The sequence below is a fragment of the Misgurnus anguillicaudatus genome, chromosome 12 (assembly GCF_027580225.2).
Source record: "Misgurnus anguillicaudatus chromosome 12, ASM2758022v2, whole genome shotgun sequence".
NCBI classification, from domain to species: domain Eukaryota; kingdom Metazoa; phylum Chordata; class Actinopteri; order Cypriniformes; family Cobitidae; genus Misgurnus; species Misgurnus anguillicaudatus.
This window is the reverse complement of record NC_073348.2, coordinates 10,072,004-10,096,734: the sequence shown is the minus strand read 5'-3', so window position 1 is coordinate 10,096,734 and position 24,731 is coordinate 10,072,004. Positions and strand designations below refer to the sequence as shown.

Below are 24,731 nucleotides of genomic sequence, written 5' to 3'. Positions count from 1 at the left end.
GGGGCCGTTCACATAGAAAACAAGTGTCACACAGTAATGTGGTTTTAGTCAGCTCGGTTCCGGACAGGCTAACTATTGCTGGTTAAGTGTATTACATATAGTTGATGATTTTAGAAACGGAAACAGAACTTGTTTGACTAAGGCCAGAGGCCCCACTGCCGTCGTTAATACTAACGTACAGTGGCAAACGGTTCTGTATGACATACTATTTTAAGGTCATGGCCATATTTGGCAGTTAAGACTCAATCGAAAACCAATTCAAAGTTTCAGCATATTACTAAAGAGTATTGATGAGATTTACCATGCTTTGAAGTGTTGACGAAAAAAAAGGTTTTAATTTATTCATTAATTTATTTATTTATTAGGTTGTACAAGCTAGCTATTAGGAGAAGAGTACCATTGTTAAAACAACTATTTGAAAGCCTTGTTAAAGAGAAAAGTTTTAAGTCTAGATTTAAAGTTATCTACTGTCTCTGATTTTCGGACGTCGGTTGGTAAATCATTCCATAGCTTAGGGGCTAAGTAGGAAAAGGATCTGCCACCTTTACACACTTTTGATATTTTAGGGATAATTAAGAGGCCAGAATTTTGTGACCGCAATGCACGTGATGGATTGTATTCTGATAATAATTCTCTAAGATATGAGGGTGCTAGGCCATTTAAGGCTTTGTAGGTGATTAGTAATATTTTAAATTGTATACGATATTTAACTGGTAGCCAGTGTAAAGATGCCAGAATTGGGCTTATGCGGTCATACTTCTTAGTTCGAGTAAGAACTCTTGCAGAAGCGTTTTGAACTAGCTGAAGCTTGTTGACTTGTTTTGCATGGCATCCTCCGAGTAACGAGTTACAATAGTCTATTCTAGAGGTCATAAAAGCGTGGATAAGCTTCTCTGCATCTGATGCAGACAACATATGGCGTATTTTTGAGATATTTCTAAGGTGGAAGAATGCTGTGCGGCAGACATTGGAGATATGGCTGTCGAAGGATAAACTGCTGTCGAACATCACACCTAAATTCTTAACCGTGGAGGTTGGCACCACAGTGCAGCCATCTATGGGCAACTTGTAATCTGTCATATTATATTTGTAGCGATTCGGTTCGATAACAAGTATCTCTGTCTTATTGGAGTTTAGCATAAGAAAGTTATGTGACATCCAGTCACTTATATCGCTGATGCAGTCTGATAGCTTAGAAAAATTTTGTGTTTCCCTAGGATGCGAGGAGATGTAAAGCTGTGTGTCATCTGCATAGCAGTGAATCTGTATGTTATGATTTCTGATAATATCTCCCAGAGGTAACATATGTAACGAGAACAGGATAGGACCTAAAACTGATCCCTGCGGTACGCCGTATTTAACCAGGGAGTGATGTGACTCCTCCTCATTTACATAAACAAAGTGATAGCGATTGGTTAGATACGACCTAAACCAGGCTAACGCCTGACCACTGATACCAACATAGTTTTCTAGTCTATTGAGTAAGATTGTGTGATCTATTGTGTCAAAGGCTGCACTAAGGTCTAATAATATAAGGAGTGATATTTCACCACGGTCGGATGTTAGGAGAAGGTCATTTGTAACTCAAAGCAGCGCTGTCTCTGTGCTATGATGGGGCCTGAATCCTGATTGGAACTTTTCATACATACTATTATTTGCTAAGAATGTGCGTAGCTGGCTTGCCACTACCTTTTCTAATATTTTGGAAAGAAAAGGGAGATTTGAGATTAGTCTAAAGTTATTTAGATCTCCCTGGTCAAGGTTTGGTTTTTTAATGAGCGGTCTAATAACTGCTAGTTTGAAAGCTGTTGGTACGTAGCCTAATTCTAATGATGAGTTAAAGACATTTAGTACTGGGTTAGACACTATAGGGAATACCTCTTTGAGTAATTTTGTGGGAACAGGGTCCAATATACAGGACGATGATTTGGATGACGCTACTAATTTAGATAGCTCATCTATTGTAGTAGGTTTAAATGACTCAAGATGTTCGTATGGTAGGCAAGCGTTAAATGTATTACTGGGTAGAGTGGTGGCTGCTTGGGTACCTACAATGTTTTCCCTAATAATCATAATTTTCTTAGTAAAGAAGTTCATGAAGTCGTTACTATTGTGTGGGAGTTTATTAGTGGGTTCTGTTTGTTCTTTATTTCTAGTCAGTTTCGCAACTGTGCTAAAGAGGAAGCGAGGGTTATTATGATTTTCTTTAATAAGATTGCTGAGATACGTAGATCTGGCGATTTTTATAGCCTGTCTGTAGTGTTTAACACTAGTGTTTTCCATGCTGCACGCCATACCTCTAACTTTGTGCTTCTATAATTTCTTTCCATTTTTCTAGCAGCCTTTTTAAGGGCAGCGGTATGATGGTCGTACCATGGAGCTGGCGTTTTTTCTTTGATTCTCTTTTTTCGAATTGGAGCTACGGCATCCAACGTGTTAGAACAAATACTGTTCAGGTTTTCTATTACAATATCTAGATCTTCAGGGTTATCTGCTACATGTTTCATTTGGGACAGGTCTGGAAGAGTGCTAATAAAGTTATCTTTAGTGGTGGAAATTATTGTTCTGGCTAGTCGGTAGCGTATTGTGGATCGAGTGATCATATCTAGAAGTACCGTGTATGAGACAAGGCAATGGTCTGAAACTGCATCGCTCTGAGGTGATATCTCGATTTCATTAATATTGAGCCCGAGTGACAGAATTAAGTCTAATGTGTGCCTATGAGTATGTGTGGGCCCTGTCACGTTTTGTCTAATATTGAGAGAATTTAGAATATCCATAAATGCTAATCCTAATGTTTCTGTTGGGTTATCAACATGTATATTAAAGTCACCAACGATAAGAGCTTTATCTACAGTGACTACGAGGTCAGACAGGAAATTTGATATTTCTTTAAGAAAATCTACATGATGGCCCGGAGGTCTATAGATTGTAGCAAGGACAAAAGAGAGCTGTTTATGGTTACGATCAGTTATTTCCATATTTAATAGCATTATTTCAAATTAATTAAATTTTAGTTCGGATTTATGGTTTACTTTAAAAAAAATTTTGTATATTGTAGCTACACCACCCCCTCTCCCCTTTAATCGCGGTTCATGTTTGTAATAGTAGTCTTGTGGGGTGGATTCGTTTAAACTAATGTAATCGTCTGCTTTAAGCCAGGTTTCTGTTAAAGAGAGTGCATCTAAGTTTTGGTCAGTAATTATTTCATTGACAATGGGTTCTTTATTGGTAAGCGATCTAATGTTAAGAAGGCCGAATTTTAATATTCGAGGTTCATCTTTAAACGTATTGTTTTCTAATTTTATGTTAGTAAGATTTGTACGAGACGAGGTAAACGGTGCTCTGTATTCGTTTGTTCGAGGAACGCACACAGCCCAAAGTGCAACACAAGTGTCTTTTTATAGTTCAACATGGTGCAATTATCATTTTTTACATTTAGCATCACATTGTTTAAATAGCAAATGCATTTGCACCTAATTTTGCACCCATGGGCATTCTGGCCTGAAAACGAAGTGTGTTCAGGTGCATTCTTGGTGCGCTTATTTTGAGGCAACTAAAATAAACTACCCCATTGACCAACTAAAACCTGGTCTAAAGTTATTGGTGCGGTATTGATTTTGTTATTTAAAGACCCGTTTAGACTGTGCGCTTATATTGTTAAAATAGGGCCCAATATGTTACATTAGATCATTTTTGCCCTCAAACCTATGTAGATTTCGGAGTCAGTTTTACATGTCCATTTACAACCCTACACTCTAAAAAACAAACGGTGCTATACAGCACCAAAACAGTTGCTTTGGATCGTAACGATAGAAGAACCATTTTTAGTGCCATATAGCACCAGTGAAGCACCAGCAAAGCACCAGTGCAGAACCACACAGTGCCACGCAGAACCATATGTGGTGCCACATGGCCCCTATATGGTTCTACACTGGCGCTTCACCGGTGCTACACGGCACCAAAATGGCTCCTCCATCGCCACGATCCAAAGCAACTGTTTTGGTGCTATATAGCACCGTTTGTTTTTTTAGAGTGTAGGATTTGTCTTTAGAATGAAATGGTCTATTGTTACCTTATTTGAAAGGGTCATGAATAAAAATGTTGAGCTCTGCTCTGATTGGCTGTTTCACAGAGCTGTTCAGTGTAAACAGACCTGGGCTGAATCCGAAATCGCATACTTACTGTGTAGGTACTGAATTTCATTGGGTACCTACTTAACGTGCGCTAAGGCAGTATGTACGTTCGCGTTAAGTATGTACAGCATTCGCCATGTTGACGTTATCATGTGACATATGACGTAGTACACTTGTTCGAGTTCATGCGGAACCACAAGAACCGACAGGAGGTAGACATCACAATACCGCGAGAGCAACTCGAAATCAGTTCTCCGTGTGATTTCTGGAATCGCTCTCACGGTACTTTGATGTCATCCAGCTGTTGGTTCTTACAGAGGTGCATAAACTCGAACAAACCTAATAACAGACATGAAAACGTATGCGTGTGTATGAGGGACAGGTGCACTAACACCTGATTGCATCAGTAACTTGATCTGTAACAGTGTTACAGATATATTACACATTTTGTCCCCTACAAAATAATAAGTAAAACAAGCAGATTGTAATTTAATATCTATTGTCAGATGACAGCTGTGCTTGAATACAAACAATGCAGGCAATGTGATTATATACATTTTAGTGAATCAATCTCTTGAATTTACTTAAAACGACAGGAAACATGAATAAAAAAATGAATGAATACAACCATCACAATAAATGAAAACGTATTGAAGTGAATCCCACATGAAACAAAACTTTATTCAAATGTATTTTTCTAACAAACCATCACATATTTACTGTCAGCTCAACATAGACAATTCTACAGCTTTATTTTCATGAATCAGCTGAGAACTTTGTGGTATATCCTGGGTCTGTGCGTGAAGTCAGGGTGCTGAGGAACAGCCCTGTGTAACGTATCAAAATCACCCGATTGGTTAGTCTCCGGTCGATTGCTTTGCTTTCCCGTGGCATCATGGAAGTGTCCATCCGATGCACGCTTCAGAATCTGGGCGGACTCAGTAGGGCATCCGGGGATTTCTCGCCTACTGATTTTATGGATACTGAGGATTCGGACGTACTACTCTGTTCACGTGCTGTTTCCCCTACTACGTTTTCAGTAAGTAGGCGGTTTCGGACAATACTCAAGTACACGTGCCTCTGAATCTCGCGAGAAATAGTCCAAAATCCCGCTAATTCTCGCCTACCCTTTTACGTATACTGAGGTTTCGGACATACTATTCGTTCGCCTACTGCTTTTTGCCTACTATATAGTATGGCAGTATGCGGTTTCGGATTCAGCCCTTATGTTTGAGTGTATCAGATGAAGATACAGATTTTGAGAAACAATCCATTATTCTGAGATTATTAATGGACATTTCTAAGTGGCAAGTTTGTGTTATTTTAGTATGAACCAGAAAAACGTAACTAACCTCAATAGTAGAACTTCAGCCTATCTAGCATATAGCATTAACTAGCATATAACACTAACTCAGCAGTCACAACTTTGTTTTTAGCATTGCAAAAACATTGTAATTAATTTAATGTGCAATTTAACGTTCGGGCATAAATCTAGACTTTAACGTCAAGTCTGTTTTATGTTGAGATTAGACTGTTTTCTAGCAATCGTTTGCATGGATGAGGTTTACAGAAGGATGAAATAATAGTGTTTAAGGTTGACGATACGTACAAAAGTCTTATTATTCATCTATTCCCATAGATATACACTAGATGTCGCCTTGGGGCTCTTTCTCCTAGTTTTGCATCTTGTGACTTTGCATTCAAAGTTCATAAATTAATAATTATTCTCTCCCTAAATTATGAACAGTAGCTACGCTCATTCTTTATCTGCTCATCTACTTACACCTCAGGATGCCCATCATTGAGGTAACCAGTAGTGATTACAACAGCCTAGTCAAATCCCCTGACAACCGAACCTCCAGAGGTCGCATTTGCAGGCTGCATGTGTCATCAAGCCTGGTTTATTTCAGTTGCAAGTCATATGCATATAATGCAGCAACTTACGATTAACCAAGAATAATAGTCAACTTTAATTGTTAAAGTACACTAATTTTATTGCTAAAAAACTATTTAGTATAATACAATGTGCTTGCGTTTGAACAAAACTCATGGATCTGAAGAGCGCAGTGTCCCTGATTGGCCAGCTAATCTGTACATTGTGATTGGCCTGAAACCTCTGACGTCAGCTAGAAATGTGACGCTCCTTACCATGTTTGATAGATTAGCTCATTATGCAATGCTAATAGGAGTTAAACTTATAGGCATACATTATCATAACTCCTCCCACTTTGACTCACTACCAATCACCAATCCCAGGAAGGAAGCTGTTGCCTACAATCCGTGTGTTTGTTGTAGTCCAAGAAAAATTATTTGCGTTGAAGACGATAACTTGCGTCATTGTTTACTTTGATGTATGTACCTTTTGTTAACATGTACTAATAAACACACCAAAAGAAATGTAAAATCATGAATCAGACCATAGGTGCTCCTTAATTTTCTTTAATAAGACTTGATGACATATGCAGCCTACAAATGCGACCTCTGGCCGTTAATCAAACTGAAGGCTGCATCCTACAAAGACATCAGATGACCTGTGGAAAGAGCAAAGGATTTAAGGTGATACCAGCTCTAAACTCGAAACGGATTCTGAATTTTGGTGTGTGGTTTGTGTATATTCTACATTTTGTCTTCTGTAAATTTGCTTTTCAACAGTATAAACTGTGAACATCACCATGCAAATAAATGTTAAGTAAATGTCAGAATTTCTGTAACAACTCGCTCTTAATCATGCACATAACATACTGTGATACCAAACGATAGGTGACTGGTAAATAACCACTTTATTTACCTTTTTTGGGAAGGCACATGAGTACAAGTTTATTTACCTGTATACTTCAGCCATCAGACAAGCAGGTTATGAAAAACAAAACCTAGAAATTGTCACATTTAACAGAACTGATTCTAGTATAACTGCAGGAAAGACTTTCAGGTGAAGGCTTTCAAAACTCAATACACTTAGCAAAGTGTTAAAATACACAAATGTGAAAATGTAACAATTTTAGAAAATAAATCCACATAGGTAGTAGTGCTCTCAACAAACCAAGTGACATTACTCAAACAAAATCATTAGTCCAAACCAAACAGCTAAAAGGTATTTCGTCTCGATTCTCGATCCTTCAGTTCAACCTTACAGTCTTTAGCATGTGACTCTTTAACAAACCTTCAGGAGCCATGAGAAAACTCACAAACAAGAAAATAAAAAAAACAAGTGGATGAGTTATTATTCCCATTCATCTTCATCGTCAGCGGCAGAGGCGCTCGTGGCTGCGGCTGAGCTTGGACCGGATGCTTGTGCGGGTTCTGTCTTAAAGGAGCCACCGCCCTTTGGAAAAAGATATTCAGACCACAGGCAACAAATGAGTCAAGTCAGACAAACTTAAAGGACAAGTTGGATATTTTACACTTAAAGCCCCGTTTTCAGATTGTTTATGATGAAATAGAACGGTTTTGACTGAAATTTGGACATATGGGCTGCCCCGAGAATTTCTGGGTGTTTCTTGTATCACCTCCCACCTCTACAATGGCTGTATAGGTGCACAGGAACCATCCTTCCTAAAATGCATTAAACTTTCATTTACAAAGACGTGAAACTCACCGAGTGGTCAGGGGTGTTAACTGGTATGCTCACACAAAAACCGCTGCAAAAGATGCCCCCCAACAGGTTTTATCGTAGTTTTTGTCCAACTCCATTGACTTGTATTAGATGTGCTGTGAGGTACGGTATTACTCCGTGCCGGGAACTTTGTTTGTATTCTTGCAATTGGCAAAGGTGGATTATCGCCACCACCTGGACTGGAGTGTTTATTATTCAAGCTCTCAACGGAAGAATGTACGGGTGTGACGCGTTTGGAAAAATAGGTCCACAAGTTAACAACGAATGCTAAAACACATGTTGGAAAGCATCTTTTGCAGCGGTTTTTGTGTGACCACTCGATGAGTTTCACGTCTTTGTAAACGAAAGTTAAATGCATTTTAGGAAGGATTGTTCCAGTGCACCTGTAGATGTGAGGGGTAATACAACAAACACACGAAAATTCTCAGGCCAGCATCATATATACAAATTTCAGTAAAAACTGTTCCATTTCATCATAAACAATCTGAAAACAGGGCTTAAAGGACAAGTTCAGTGTTTTACACTTAGGGCGGTTTCACATTTGGTGCGATTGCCTGGTCCGAACCCAAGTTTGATTGCTCCCCCCTCCCCATGGACTGTGTTCACATATTATTTTTGCATCCAAACCGCGGTACGCTTGCATCATCAAGCTGCAGCCGGCGCGTTCTCATGTTGCCTGACAACCGCTGTAAACGAGAAGACGACAAGTGTGATTGAGGAACTGCAAGCAGAGAGATGATTTCTGAATGCCTCCGCAAAAATTGATGTCAGCGAACAGACCGTTGTCATTGAAACGACTTAAGTATGTTTGCGGCAGACAGACGAAAGTGCGTTTCTGTATTATTTCTTTGAAAACAAAACCAAAGGTTAAAAAAATAAGAACAAAAGTCAAGCAAGCATTCTATGCACTTTGTTGTCAAGGTAAGTGCACGCACACAAACACACGTCTGTTTTGGTGGGACATTCCATATAATACGTAATTAACAGCGGTTCACTTCCGCGATTTGGTACGATTGCACTCACATTAGCAGCGAACCGATCTGGAGTTCACATGAACCGGACCCCAGACCACCCTTTTTAAGCGGACTCGAGTACGTTTCGCGGATGCGCACCCGAGTTCGGAAGACAGCGTTCACATCATCCAAACGTACCGAACTCTGATGTCAATCGAACCCGGGTGCGCACCAAAAGTGCTAATGTGAAAACACCCTTAAAGTCAGTTCACAAGACTCCTTTCATAATGGGGTTTGCAACCAATAACCATTCTGATAATGTTTTATATCCTCAAAGCTCTACAAATGTTGTGGTGTCAGTTGTCATGCGACCCTGTGACTGAAAACTGCTTGAAATCCTGCTAAATTTGATTACCGATGGCGTACGAAACAGCCATGAATCACATTCAAACTTAGGTCCCCTGTAAGTACTTCCTAAATACAACCCATATGTGGCAGTCACATTGACTATAGCATCACCTAATGTGTGCTTCAGACTCTTCTTTTTTTTCTTTAGTGATTTTGCAATTGTTTACTATGAAAAAACAACCCCACTTCTTTGAACAAGACAAAGTATAGGTTTTTGCCACAAAGTTTGTATGCATTTAAGAGGGATTTGCAGCTAAATACAGTCAAATTTGTTACAATTTAAGTGACATTTGTGAAAATAAAGCATTTCAGTTACTAACTAATAACCTTTTCATCAGCTTTAAAGTAAAATTACTGAAGCTAAACATAAGAGCCTGATAAAAATGCTAATTTACAAAACGTGTCAGACGCATTTGGGTTTTGCATCTGAACTCCTCAAATATTTTCAGTCTTGCATGCAACCAAAATACTGCTTTCTCACAGCTATTGAGTACTAGAAATAAATCATTGACTGTAGACTGAGATATGTGTCATACCCTCCGTGTGTCTGTAGATGCAAACACTTTTCCACGCGGGTTGAAACCTGTTGTTCCATGAGCACTGAATGCTATTTCCTCCAGCCATTTGGGTACCTCTTGTTGTGCCTGACAATGAAAATTAAACATTACAATTGTACAAACCAATTCATTTCACGTACATTTAAACCATTTCTGTGGCTGTTAAGCAATAATAAAGTTCTACACAAAATAAAGCTAATTTTCACTGAATCACAGTCAGTTACATGCATAAGATACCTTACAAAATCACAATGTTACTGATGCTCAACTAAAAATCTTTTAACTGCCTACAAGTCACCGCTGTGTTCTGGATGTAACAAAAGATACAAACCCCTGATAGGACTTTGACCAAAGAGCGAGCAAGTGGAGTATCAGGTTCTGGGTCAAAGAAAGACACAGCTCGTCCGATGTTTCCACAACGTCCAGTTCGACCAATACGATGCACGTATTCATCAATGCTGCTGGGCAGATCGAAGTTCACAACGTGCTGAACGTGTTCAATGTCAAGTCCTCTGGCAGCGACGGATGTGGCCACGAGTACAGGACACTGGCCTGTACGAAAATCACTGAGAGCTTTCTCACGCTCCCGCTGTTCACGATCACTATTCAAGAGAAAACAGATGCAGTTGCATGTACAGAACAAAACACCGATAGTATGCAACACGTATCAGAATCAATGACTAAAGGTTTAAGCTTTAATACCCATGAATGCTTGTAGTTGGTATCTTCTCCTGACAGAGAAAGGTTGCAATGAAATCTGCACTTCTTTTGGTTCCAACAAAGACCATTGTGCGTTCATTTCCTGTAATTGCAAAGGACAGCATCACATCAAGCAACATACCGGCAGTTCAGTCTTTGTAATGCATTTCAGCAATACATTTATAATTCGTTTAGAAACAATTCTTGAAAATGAATTTACGCAGACCTGTTTTTGTAATGCAATTCAACACTGTATCGTTCACCATTATAAAAGCTTTATCAATTAGCACAATATGAAAATGTAATACCTACACCCAAAACAGTAAAGAGATTATAGATGAATAGGTTTCATGTGTTTAATATAATGTCAGTCACTGACCTGTGGTTCTCAGTAATTCCAGCAGTTGCTCTCTCTTCGAAAACTGAGTCACCTGAATGATGCTCTGCTCAACATCACTGCAGGCTCCGCCCACAACACCAACAGCAAGAAAAATGTAGTCTACTTTCAGAAAATCAGCTGCCAACCTGTCAACAACATACACAAGTCATGGAGTGCTCTACAAACTCTCAGTCCATGAAAATATGACTTCATTTATAAAGAAACTCAAAACATTCATCCCAAATTGTATCTTTAGTTGGTCAATTAGTCTTTACACACAAATTACTTTCACAGACATGTCTTGAAACAAATCAATGGCACTGATACATTTTAAGTTGCACACCAGTAATGTTTTTGTACGGTATGCATGTAAAAACTCCTGAATGTTTTAAACTTAACCCTGTCTGGGAAACTGCCCCTTTAAGTGGGATTTTTAAAGAATTTTAAAGGCCTGTAATGAGTGCCAGCAAGTTAAACTAATCCTGTAAATGACCTTTGAATATCTTCAGGGTAGGTGGCACTAAACAAGAGGGTTTGTCGATCTTCTTTTGAAGGCATCCCTGGAGATCCCACCAACTTGCGCATATCTGGCTCAAATCCCATGTCCAGCATCCGATCTGCTTCATCCAGAACCAAATACCTCAGCTTACTTAAGCCAACCTGAGGGAGAAACATTTACGGTTATCAAAAATAAAAAAAAGTTTAAGAATATTTAGATATTATTATACTACAATAGTTGAATTACCTTTCCACGACCAATGATGTCAAGCAATCTTCCAGGTGTTCCACACAAGACGTTACAACCTTTTAACACCTCACGAATAGTGTATCCAGTGTTTGTCCCTCCATAAACCACCACAGGACGAACACAAGTCCTGCAGAGGATTCAAACAGTCACCAATGTGTACTGCTATATAGTGAAATACAGTTTACAGCCTGAGAGAAATCAGACTATAAGCAATTACACAAAAAGTGTGTATTTAGCTATATGCATTTAAATGTGTACCCATAAGCAAACTTCCTGGCCTCCAGATAGATCTGATTGATGAGCTCTCTGGTGGGAGCCACAATAATGGCTTCAGGTTCCTGAACTTCACTGAACTTGCTGGCAGCAACTCCATCGGTCATGAGCCGCTGGAGGATAGGCAACAGGAACGCCGCCTGAAGAAAACCACAGCCAACAAACAAATACACACACTTCAACACTAGCATAGCCATCACGATTGCACATTTACGGATGAAAATCTGATCTAAAAGATGAAGTGTTCTGTTTGTGCTACACATGAAATATGAAAACAATAGAAAGTGATCAGACAGCTGGTGTGTCTGATAAGAAGAAAATATAATTGTGTAATTTTAACCGTTTTTCCTGATCCAGTCTGAGCACAAGCCATTAGGTCTCTTCCAGCAGAAATAATAGGGATCCCGTGTTTCTGGACAGGAGTGGGTTTTGTATATCCAGACTTCGTAACGTTCTTGTTCAGTGATTCGCAAAGTCCTGCTTCATCAAAAGTCTAGAAAAAAAGAGTTTTTGTATAAATATTGACCTCAAATGGACAGCAATGTTCCATATAAAAAAGCTGCACATTAGTGGTATTGGTCCCCACATCTGGCCACCCAAGGCTCATCTTATTCACATCTTTTGTGAATTTGTTATTGAAATCAACTCATCATGCTTTGGGGGTCTTAGGTGAAATCTGCCGAAATACACTTTTATTTGATACAATAAAAACAACAGTCTCGTCTTTGTTTTTCTGTTGTAAACACTGTGTGTACATTTTAAAAGTAAATGCATTATTTGGTCGTTTTGAGAGCTAAAAATAAGTGAAATGCATTATCTTAAACAATTAAGGGGCAGTTTCTTAAACCAGGACTAGGCCTTGGTTTATTTAGGAAATATAACTAGTTTTAACAAACATGCCTTACTTAAAACATTACTTGTGTGCATTTTGAGGCAAAACAAAGAGTACTTATGTATTTTAAGTTATCTCAGTGCAGGTTGTTTTCAGTTTGGACAGCCCTTAAAAAATGTTTAGTCTAGGACTAGTCTAATCCCAGTCTGAGAAACCGTACCCAAGTAGTTATCTTTGGTTGCATAGATATGATCGGTGATGATGGGGCACAAACACAAAATAACTAGTGAATATTTTTGCAACCCGTGAAAACAAAGAGCATGCTTTTGTGCAATCAAAAAAAGTTAAGTGGTTAATGACTATTAATCGGATTTGCAGATTAATCCGCACCGATAACAATAGCTATCGTTAATCGGCAAAAATTCCGACAAATAGTTTTTCCGGTTGCATTTGTTGCATACTCAACAGGGAAGGCAGCAGGGGCCTGTACCATAAAAAATGGTTAAACAAACTCAGGGTTACAGGATTAGTTTCAAGTTCACAAAACCAAGCCAATGTCAACAGGCCGTTGGTACAAGCTAATTTCATGGTACCCAAAACCCAGGATTTGCACAACATAAACTTAACTGGCTAACCAACTAAACTGGCTTCATGGTATAGGCCCCAGGGAAGCTCTGCTACTGATTTGCATTAAAAAGTAGTAGATCGCCCTCTACTGGCAAAATCGAACACCATTAATGCCTCGTGCTGGTTGTTGTGACACATGATGTGATACGCACCGCAGCAACAGTGGGGATACAGCGCACATGAATGTAAAACCAAGTAAAAAGGTACAGTACACTAAAGCTCACGTTGTCATTATCTATTACAAATTACATACCTGTATAAGTAAGAAATAGATGCTGCATTAGTTGTAACATACGTTTCCCAACAAGGCTGAGATGATGCTAACATTTTATAAATACTTTTTTAAAGCGTTCGACTAGAGAATGTCATCTAGCCTTCAGTCAACAGTTACGCTCTGGTTTCAGCTGATTTTTATCATCATTGAAATACATAATTTGTTATTTTAATTAGATTAATGTGCTCAAGGCATTTTGAGAAATCACAGGACTCGACAATGCGATTGTTTTTTGTCATAATTTTGCGTAGAGTCTTTTATACACCGCGAGCAGCACAGATACACAGTTTTTTTATACATTTATAAAGTCAGACGTGTCTACACAAACTGCGTGTACACAGTGCAAACTCCAGGCCAGTCTGATCTGAACAGTGCGAGGTTCATGATCGCTGCGCACAGTGAAGTATAGTCAAACAGACATACTGCTGTAGTTATGATAAACGTCTTTCATAACTAGTTATGATAAACTAAAAAGACATTGCGTACTGACATGGTTTAATTTGTAATTTTTTACAACAGTTCATGCTATACTGTTCATATAGTGTGAATCTTTTTATTGTTCTGTGGTGTGTTACTTTGGTTTACTATTATTTTAGTTTGTTGATAGTTAATATTCATATTTACTTTTTACTTAAAACTTAAAGTACAAATTATTTTGTCAATTCTTTATTCTAATTTGGCAATAAAGTTCAACAAAACTTTGTTGTGTTATATTTGAGCTCAGTGAATGAGTTATGAGTGTTGTGTTTAAATTCAGTAAATGTTCAAAAACTATCGGTTAATTTATCGGTTATCGGCAGTTAGTGCCCACCTTGGTTATCGTAATCGGCAAAATCCAATATCAGTCGACCTCTTTAATTAACTACCAACACGACATCAAGCAGCAGCCCCTTTTTTGGGGGTGTGGGAGGGTTCCTGTTAGCAACGTATATAAATTTATACTATGCTAGATGAAGATAAAACATGGAGACACAAATATTCAGCAAAAATTCACTACCAAGTCAAATTGTGTTTGTTGGTTGTTTTACTACCTTTCAAGGATCTTACTTTTGGTAGATCGTTTTTACTACATTTTACTACCGCGCGGACACCCTGCTAAGGAATCATAACGTATACACCAAAAACTTACCATAATAGCTTTTGGAGGATTGCTGCCGCTCACATCCACAAGTATATCATCATACTTGTCAAAATTGATGCCTGTAGCAAACTGGGCAAATATGGAGCTCTCTTCCTCTGGTGGTGGTGGGGGCACATAAACAACCTTGGGTCCTATAAGAAAGGGTTATGGTTACATCATTTAGATGTGAGACAAAGAAACTATAAAAACAATTACACACAGAGGGTGAAAGAGACACACCTGCATTTTCACCGACATTCTCTTTATCCTCTTTATCATCTGTCGAGTCAAATCCTGAGCGACCTGATACAGAAACCACAAGAGAATGTGTCAATTAAATAAACAACACCACATCAAATACTTAAAGCTTACTGCTGTAACTTACTCTTGGAAAACACATCTTCATCCTTGCCTCTGAAACCTGCAGTGCAATTAAATAGATTTTATTAAACATATTTTACTACGAGATGTCTAATATTACCTATATAATATTATATAAATCATATAATCATTACCTCCTCGCCCACGTCCTCTCCCAGAATCCCCTTCACCACCTGAACAGAATGATGAATGTAAAGATGAAAACATTATCATAACCTTTACTGGAATACTTTTACACTTTATCGTCATTATACGTTTGTAATATCAACTCAACATTTCATGTCCATGTATTTATTTGGCAAGTAGCTCAACAACTGCTTCAAATCAGGGTTTCCTTAATGACTGACTGACAAACTGAGCTTAAGGTTATCATTATAATCTTGAACTATTTAATTCTGATATTTTATAAACTTACCATCACGGAAACCACCACGACCTCTTCGTCCTCGACCTTCACCTCCTTTATAACCTGCAAGAAATATAAAGCGTTAATGAAATGCATGAACTATAAATGTACACCACCAATCTAAAGGTTTAAGTAATTATTACCCTCACTGTCGCCATTTCTATCTTCATCTTCTGAAAGACAAAACAAATGCAACTTGTATGAAATACACATGCAAATTAGTTTTAATGCGGCTTACACATTCATTCATCCAATCATGTTTTCACTCTCCTAAATTTAACACAGTCTCTCTTCTCCAAAATCCTCCCATCTAAATCCCAGTATGAAGCATCACAGATCGTTTTCTTCATACAGATTGGAAAACAAGGTCATATAGCAGGTGTGAAACAGTGTTACAGTAAACAATATTAAAATTGGTACACTTTCCCATTTGGTAAACAGGGTTTAGATTAATCCAGGACTAGGCCTTAGTTATTTTAAGACATGCAAATAGCTTTTACAAACATACTTTACAATAAACATTACTGCTGTAAAACAATAGCACTGATATATTTTAAGTTATGTCAGTGCAAGATGTTTTCAGTTCAGAAAGCACAAATAAGCATTTTAATCTGGGACTAGCTTTAGGTCCTGTCTGGGAAACTATGAATTTACCATCACCTGAGTTGAAGCTATTTCTGAATCCTCCTCTGCCTCGTGATCCTCCTCTTCCCCCTACAAACACAAGTAGGTCTTTAACCAGCAAAATTCACAAATGTGTAAAGCAAAATGTATTTACCCATCTAGTTAAAGGCGGAGTCCACGATGTTTTAAAAACGCGTTGGAAAAGGTGACGGGCCGACTACCAAAACACACTTATAGCCAATAACTTATAGTGTGGGGCGGGTCTATCAACAGAAGGTCCAGATTCTATTGGGGTAGGGGCGTGTTTGTTTAGATGATTTCAAATATCAACATTGGCTTTCAAACATCATGGACTCCGCCTTTAAAACTACTGAGACTTGTATAAGAGAATGCATCTTAAGCATGAATCACCTCCCAAGACCACAACACAAAGTTTAAATGTGAAAGTACTCACCTCTACCCCTAAAGCCATTTTCAGCAGGTTTCCTCCAAGAGCTGCCTTCATCTACAAACACACAGAAAGACCCATCACCTGTATTCTAATATAAGCTTTCTAGCACAACTACTTTAATTATATGAAATCTTAAAAAAAAAGAGGACAAAATCCATAATCACCCTTTAATCAACTGACAAAGCCTTAAACACATTACCGAAAGGACATAAAAATATGGCGAATTACAAAAAACATGCATATGGCAACCAATCATAAGACTGGTGAATGTAATGTTTTGTAACGAGTGTTATTCAAAAATATTATTAATAATGTGTATAAACTTATTAATATATTATTAATAAGGTGTAAAAACATTCCTTTTAAAAAAATAACATTACTTGCACAAATATTTATTGGTAGTTAACCATCTATACTCCTACTGTGATTAAATTAGACATTTTTAGCTACTGATAAATAAATAAAAACAGGTAATACCAATTCTTTTAAGGTTATAAGAAATAAATTCCCTCAATATACAAAATACAAACTACCATTATATAGATCAATGCACATAAAAATTGAGAAACAAACCATCATCGTTTCCATTTTGTTGTCCTCCACTTCCTGCAAACAAACATCATCTTGCAATTTCAGTAATACAGTAATATTGAACACTCAATGCAAGCAAGACAACTAATGATCATGTCAACATAATGGAGACTCAAAAAAACCTAATTGAACCTGAAAAGCTTTTGAATCCTCCACTGCCACCACTGAAGTTCTGACCTGTGACAAACATAAAAGATTTTATTTGAAAGGTAACTGAATCTCACCAGTTTAGTTTATTCTGTTCCCTACCGTTTTACTCTCATGCCTGCCTAAAGGGGGACACTAGCACAAGCTTACTCAGACATAGTCTACTTTAAGATTCAAAATATTGTTAAAGATTTGGGACAAATAATGATGTTGTTTAATGTTAAACTATGTTAGTGGCATGGCAGGAATTTCTTTGTTCTATTTGTACAATACAAAAATGTAAATTGAAATTAAATGCAAGGAATTAAAGTGAATCATTTTTATTTTTAATGTACATGCATATTTAAAGGTGTATAAAGCATGTGTCATAAAACTCAAAGTCGGGTACAATACGCTAATAATTGAGGCACACATTTTACCTTTGAAAATAAAAATGCATTAAACATAAACCAAGTAATGTTTGCTTATTTTTTTAAATATTAGAAAATTATAAATTAGGAGAATCAGGGCAACTTTAAATTTTAATACAGCAGCAACTAGGGCTGCACGGTAAATCGCATGTGATATTGCGATATAAATCGCATCTCTGTGGTGCCGTTGATTAGTAGTAAATCACCATCACCTGCTTTTAGATGGAGTAGCATTCAAAAAGATTGGACACCCTTGCATTAGACAATCAAATTTTCCCTCATCTTTTGCAAAGTTATTGTACTACCAAAGACATACTTATCAATACAAGCTTTTTTTGTAAGCTTAAAGCTGCCAAAATGTGTAATTTCCTTGTCTTACTGGTGACAACTAGTGAACATAACGTCACATTTAACATCTGAATGATGGCAATGCTGGGGGAGACTTTTAATGGCATGCTCGATCACATCAGTTGTTTTCCCAGAGGTATTATAATCAAGGTACACATAAGTACACTTTGGTGTTTATATCATTAGTTGCGTTTCCATTGCAGATTCGGTTTAACTTTAGCATTATTTTCTAAAATGACTGCGTTTCCATTAATCGATAATATGCTGAAACATAAGTTTTTCCTTTCGCGATAAGTCATTTCAAACATCACATTGGCTGACATTGGTAGGTTTACTAATATCACATCCACCGCACTAGGCATTATTTTTAACTGAAGGGTGACGAGAGTATTATCCAAACATTAATGCCAAGGAAAGCCTCTATACTTAGGAGTGGCAATGTATAAGCGTTTCTTGAAGGTAATAGTACATTATTTTAAATCAAAAGAGATATAGTAATGTTATCCAAACTCATGAAGTAATTATGACAATGACAGGTAAAGCTGGGCTGCGAATATGAGACCTCTCAAAACAGTTTGGGAAAAACTTTATTCGTGGGAAGGTGCATGGAATGGATTTGCACACACACAAACAGATGAGCAGGGAATAAATGGACAGATTTGGATGCGTAAAACCGCAATTCACATGTGTGTATTTGGACCGTCGCGCCGAATGGTTCAATTTTATATAGAAAATCGTGGCATATACCCTGCACTACACCACTGCTTAGCAAACTATAAAAAATAGAAATACCTACCAAAACTGGAGCTGGAGGATACAACAGGGCTCTGCGGAAAGAAAAAATAAATAAACATGACACTACAACTCTTGCTGAATATTCATTAACAAATGCAAGGAGGATTTTATTTTAACATTAATCTGAAATCAGATTCTCTAGCTTTGTTTTACCAATATTAAAGTCCATGTAAAGTGATATTAAATGTGTGTTCTTAGTTTGTCACACCATATGAAGTGTGTTATCAACCACCCAGCCAAATTTGAATGAAAAAAACCTTGCACGTGAATAAAGTTGTGGAAAATAAATCTGGGGAAAAAAGCAGGATTCTCTGCTCTCAAATGTTGGAGGGATGTCCACAGTCGGCACTGAAACCAGGCTTGTCGTGATAGTCAGTATAACCGGGGTTCAGCCTCTCACCGATTAGATCAGCTTGCCAACCACGCTACTGTCTTCCACCATCATTTTGATTTTTTTCTTGTAATTAAATAATTTAGTTTCGTTAGAGAGCAAACATTAACAACTGAATGTGTGAATTCAGTGGACCTGAACAGATGTCACAGAACAACCGGTGTCAGATTTAATTTATTACTTTGAGTGTGCAAGGCAAGCTGACTGAACAGAAGCCACGTGCTTACTCGTTTTTGTTATAATTTACATATAAAATGTTTAATAAAAGCGGGATCGTTTTGTTGTTGTGTTTTTCATTATTAATAATAATAATAATAATAATAATAAACCCTTTATTCACACAGCATTACAAATGGAGAAGAGACGGTTAACGTAGCTTTGGACTGACGGATTTCTGCCACTGGCTCAAGCACTTAATTAAACCAGCTGTTGCACTCACATTGCACGTGGATTCATAAGCAATTTAACGCAGCGTGATCTTTATTTAAAATAAAAACCGGTTAATACAGTAATGTTTTCGTTCTTTGACAAGATTTCTGTGCAATATGATTCTGTGAAGTTTACTTCTGGTCGTTATTGACTCATCGGAGAAATGAGAAGCTTGCCACCAGCAAGGAGCCTGTTGCATCTTCTTCCCAAAGCGCCATTTGGAATTCGTCCTTAAACATGCGCGCGCACAGACTAAGTGCACTCAAAAGTGCAAACACGGAAAGACGCGTTTTAAAAAGCAAGCAAACAATCTTTCTGTTCTAAACAGAAGACACATACAAATAAAATGATCTCGAAATACCACAGTATTCTTTTTCTAATAAAAACATTTGTTTTTAAGTTGCCTGCCAGTAAACAACATCGCAGAAATTGTCCTTGTCTTAATTCATGTATAATGCTGAAACAAATGTAGGTATGTCAGAATTACAGTTATGCCTCTTACATAATGTAGCTTTTTTAATGTTTGATGAAGATAGAGGCTTATAAGATAGAAATTTAGGTAGACTAATCATTTATTTCATAATGATCAGCCTACTTATTTGTATGTCCCACAGCTGACATTAAACATTACTAACCGGTTCGGGAACTTCATTTTTTTATTCTAACCAATTTTAGGTTCAGGAACGACCAATTGGGGGAAAAAATCTGGTTCAAAGCCCTGGCTGTCACATCCCACCCACTACTGACTATCTTGTGTCACATCGCATTGCGTCACCCAGTGTAGACACAGTGTTACCTTGAATGGCTGCTGTCAGAAATAAAAGCTCCTTGTACAGCCGTCACAGTTATAAAATCTGACTGACAATAAATGGTCTAATGAATAATTAAGGTGAATTGCTGAGGTCAATTTATTGTCTATTTCAGGGCTTCGACAATTATAATGATTAATTGTCATACAAATGATCGTGCATTTTTTGTGCATTTAGTTTTTTTTATAATTATTGTAATTTATTATATACTTTGTAAGCTGTTGATTACAGAATAACATACATTAACCTAAATAATAAGGCCTGTAAAATTGTAAGTTAAAAACTTTTTTGCTCTTTGCTCCCCCTACAGGTTGGAGGCGGAATCGTCCATTACCACTGTCGTAAATAATTTAGCCTACTGCAGCAAAGCTGGCTCTGATTGTATTGTAGGTCTGCCGCAAAGCAAGTTTTTGTAGTTTTCACTCGAACTACAGGACCGCGACCCGGCGGTTGGAAACTTCTTTAATGAGGTTTTGGCCGATAGAGGGCTGCAAAGCGAATGTGAAAGCGCCATTCACCCCGTTTCGAGTGGATGAACGACTGAAACTTTTTTGGAAACGTTATTTTAAGGTAAAAAAAAACTCTTTGGTGTTGCTTTTAAAATATTAATAAACAACAAAAATATCTTAATGAAAATTCTGCAAGTAACCGAAAATAAAGTGACCATCAATAAAGTAACTATCATTTTCCACCAACAGAAAATAAAACATTTCCAAATATAACTCGGCGGTTTAAATTTTGATGCGCGCGTACTGTGTTGTATACGGCAAGGTAGTCATGTCTAGGGATGTTCATATTGACCGTTTAAACGTTAACCGAAGGTAAGAATTTATGACCAATTAACATTATCAGTTAAAAGAAAAAAATATTTATTAACGCACGGTGCGTGTCATCATGAGCCGACAGACATTTCGCCACTTATCCATCTTTAATTTGTGAATGTCCTGTAAATGACAAATTATTGCTGCCCTGACAGTCTAATAAAGTGATCATTTGTATGAGAATTCATGTGTGTGTGTTCGAGTATGGTTTGGAAGCTGAACGGAGACGGTGGGGTCCGTCTCCATCTTGCGCACATCTGGACAGACCTTTGCTGATGACCTCTGACCCTGACCATAAAAATCTCTCTTTTTGCACAAACGAGAAAGATGACGCAAAACCAAAACTTTTTGAAATGCGTCCTGCTTTAGAAATGGCCACTCTGGTGGATGAAAAAGAGACACGTTCAAATTAAATAAAAAGTTTTGTTTTTACCAGGTCACAGACAACCGTCAACTGTATTTTTACTCAATGACAACTTAATATTAAAATCTTATAAGTTAACGGTTGGTGTTCGGCTAATAAGCTGCTGTTGTCGGTCGGGAAAATTAACTGATATGAACATCACTAGTCACGTGGGTTTGAAGTTTTGTTTCTACTTCACCATACGCATTGCTATTTACGTGCATGATCTCTAGAACCCAGAATCTTTTGTGGCTTAAACATATGGTTTTAAAAACACCCCCCCCCACAATGTAATGACAGGAAATGAAGCTATCCAATCATAGCATTGAACACTAAACTTCTTGAAGAGATTTAGCTCAAATTGATGCAAACCTGCAATCATGTCCCAGTACTTGAATACAATTTGCTATGCACTGAGATGCATGTATTTTCCATTAAGCTTACATGAAGAAGTGCTTTTGTGCAAAAGTACGCGACAAGATGACCATAGAAAACACTGAGGCAGTTTCTCAATTAGAAGGCTGCAGCCTCCGGGATCAAATATGCATAGGTCATCAAACCTGGTTTATTTAAGCAATACTTTCGCAAGTCATAACCATATTACAACAATTTACGTTTAACCAATATTAATAGTGAACTTATAATTGTTAATATTCAGAAATAAGACGGTCTTAATGACGTATGTAACCTGCAAATGCGACTCCGGAGGCTGCAGTTTTCCGATTGAGAAACGAACTGAATGTCGTCGAATAGTAACTTACATTTTAGATTACAGTACAAGTTAAATCGACGATACAACATGGCGGACGTGATAAACGGGCTTCACATGGGCGCTGTTCGAAACCACGCGAAATCCAAAATGGCGACAGCACCGTGAGCCTTGTTCAGTTTTAAATTGCCAAACTAAATGGCGTATTATTCTTAAAGCATTTAAGTTAAAAGGAAAAAACTTCTAATAATGTGCATATGAACTACCTCTTGAATAAAATGCGTTTTTTTTTACAAAACTTTCTCATCTTTTTATTAAAGTGTGACTTAACTTACCTGATCTTCTTCCCACTCATCCATGGCAGGTTCAGTCGTGATGAGCTAAAGACAGATAAAAGTTATCAATTAACTTAAGTTTTTAATACATCTTTAAAAAGCAGACAACGATGTTAAATATACAGTCGTTGTAAGTTGAGTTAACTGTTACTACGTTAACGCATCCAATCCCGTTAACTTTGTTAATCTAATATTGAGTCGTTAAATGCAATTAAAATCGTTGAACTTTACGAAGTCATGACAAGCCAAGTGCAATAAAGTTTAATCTACTATATGTTAACGTTTATCTGCAGAAATGTCAATATTAATTCGACAAGCAGAATTAGCAAGGAAGACGACCAACATTGCGAAACAGCAGTAATTGGCCTCGTGTTAATTATCTTCCAATTACTTCACAAAATGTTACTCACATTTTCGCTTAAAACATTATTGATATATTAAATAACAATAACAACGCTTACGAATATACAACTTCATACATTTATAAGAGCTGACCGTAGATGCAACCGGAGGCACGTGGAGAAGCTCGAGTTAGTAAGTTGAAAAAACCTGAAATGACGCAAATAGCATGCACGTGGGCGGGAAATCAGTGCGATGAACCGATTCACTTTTCAAACGAACCGTTTCGCAATCTGTTTCAGTCTACTTATTCATTTGAATCGTTAGGACATTTTATTCTGCGAACCCAAATGACTTCAAATGATTCGTCAACTTACTTAAAGAGCCATTTTGGCGTTGCCTAAGAATTTGTGGCAAAATATAATTCTATTATAATTAATAAAAAAAGTAATAATTTATAAAATCTGTTGCTTGGTATAACACTAATTGTATTTTGTATTTTCATATTCTTTATTTCTGAATGTCAGATATGGTGGATTTTTTGTTAAGTTTAACAAAACAAGACATTAGAGCAGTAAAGATACAGACATGAAAAAAACTATAAACATACAAATGTGATTACAGTGAGACAAATTACAATAATCTAAATACATTAGCTTACATAAATGGGGAATATAGAAATAAAAATTGTAATGCTTTATGATTAACAGAGCTTTCATTATATATATTTAAATTTTTGTTACCCAACATGTGAGATTCTCCTATCGTGTGAGCAATTATGTGAGCTCATTGTGATTTCAAAATGTTGAGCAGGAGAAGGCAATACAAATAATAGATCATGGTCATAGCACACTCACTGTGCAGTCATACTATGTTCACAATAGGATTGTATTAGCATTAAAAAGGTTGGGGTTCGAACCCAGGGAGCATACATGCTGATAAAACCATGTAGGGCTATACCAGTCGCTTTGGATAAATTCAACATGATGAAAACATGTCTTCACCTGTCATCCAGTCTGATGACCCCACCATCTCTGCTTGATTTCTACACATCTCAACCTGGATGAAGAAACATCACTTTCAGCTTAATCTTTCCCAGACTAATCACACATCAGACTTTTTTCTGTCTGTGTATGTCATGCGACTTCCAGTCCATGATCCAGACTTTATTACTGCAAATCCGTCCGGCCTTCCTGCCAGTGTGACTAAGCCAGCAGCACATCTGGTCTTCAATCATTCCCAAAAAATAACCCCACGTCTTTTGCTCTCATTCCATTGGCATGTAGCTGTTTGAATTAGTTATAAGTTTCTGACACTAGTTGTCAAGACAGTAATTTAAACTTAACTATCTTACTTTAACTCACCCCTCAAGTTTACGACTAGCCCTCCACCAACTCTTGTAAACATGCATACATTAAAGAAATGTTTGACAGTTTATAAAGTTTGAAAAACGTTTCCTTATAAAACTACATTTAATAACTGTATAAAATTATGTTTTTGATGGAATGATTTGCTTTTGGAGCTTAAAAAATGGGGCATGAAGCTGAAAACAGTCAGAACAGATTGAGGGTGATTAAAATTTGGGTAATTTTCCTTTTTGGGGCGAAAAAACTCTTTAATTAGGCATTTCAGAGACAGATTTTCAGAAATATACTTTGGTCAAATTACACAAGGTTAAACTAATAACACTGCATTTTCAAGTGAAATGATAAATATGGTTCGT

General features: G+C 37.3%; 1 protein-coding gene across 4 annotated transcripts; it reads right to left on the bottom strand.

Annotated features, from left to right (window-relative positions):
- Positions 1 to 6,897: 6,897 nt before the first annotated feature.
- ddx4 (DEAD (Asp-Glu-Ala-Asp) box polypeptide 4) lies at positions 6,898 to 23,229 on the bottom strand. 4 transcript variants are annotated; one of them, XM_073873902.1, is made up of 22 exons: positions 23,149 to 23,229; positions 22,670 to 22,714; positions 18,774 to 18,804; positions 17,205 to 17,249; positions 17,055 to 17,087; positions 16,485 to 16,535; positions 16,067 to 16,120; positions 15,550 to 15,576; positions 15,416 to 15,469; positions 15,135 to 15,173; positions 15,005 to 15,040; positions 14,860 to 14,922; positions 14,629 to 14,771; positions 12,107 to 12,259; positions 11,752 to 11,906; positions 11,491 to 11,620; positions 11,239 to 11,405; positions 10,746 to 10,891; positions 10,370 to 10,469; positions 9,999 to 10,269; positions 9,647 to 9,754; positions 6,898 to 7,458 (listed from the first exon to the last, which is right to left on the bottom strand). In XM_073873902.1, exons 2-22 carry the CDS (start codon positions 22,691 to 22,693, stop codon positions 7,357 to 7,359), a joined length of 1,932 nt encoding a protein of 643 aa, XP_073730003.1. In that variant the 5' UTR covers positions 22,694 to 22,714; positions 23,149 to 23,229; the 3' UTR covers positions 6,898 to 7,356. The 4 variants fall into 4 exon arrangements, with proteins under 4 accessions (XP_073730003.1, XP_055063119.2, XP_055063117.2 ...); XM_055207144.2 differs by having other exon boundaries at positions 15,550 to 15,579; positions 23,149 to 23,228; XM_055207142.2 differs by having other exon boundaries at positions 15,550 to 15,579; positions 23,165 to 23,226.
- Positions 23,230 to 24,731: the final 1,502 nt, after the last annotated feature.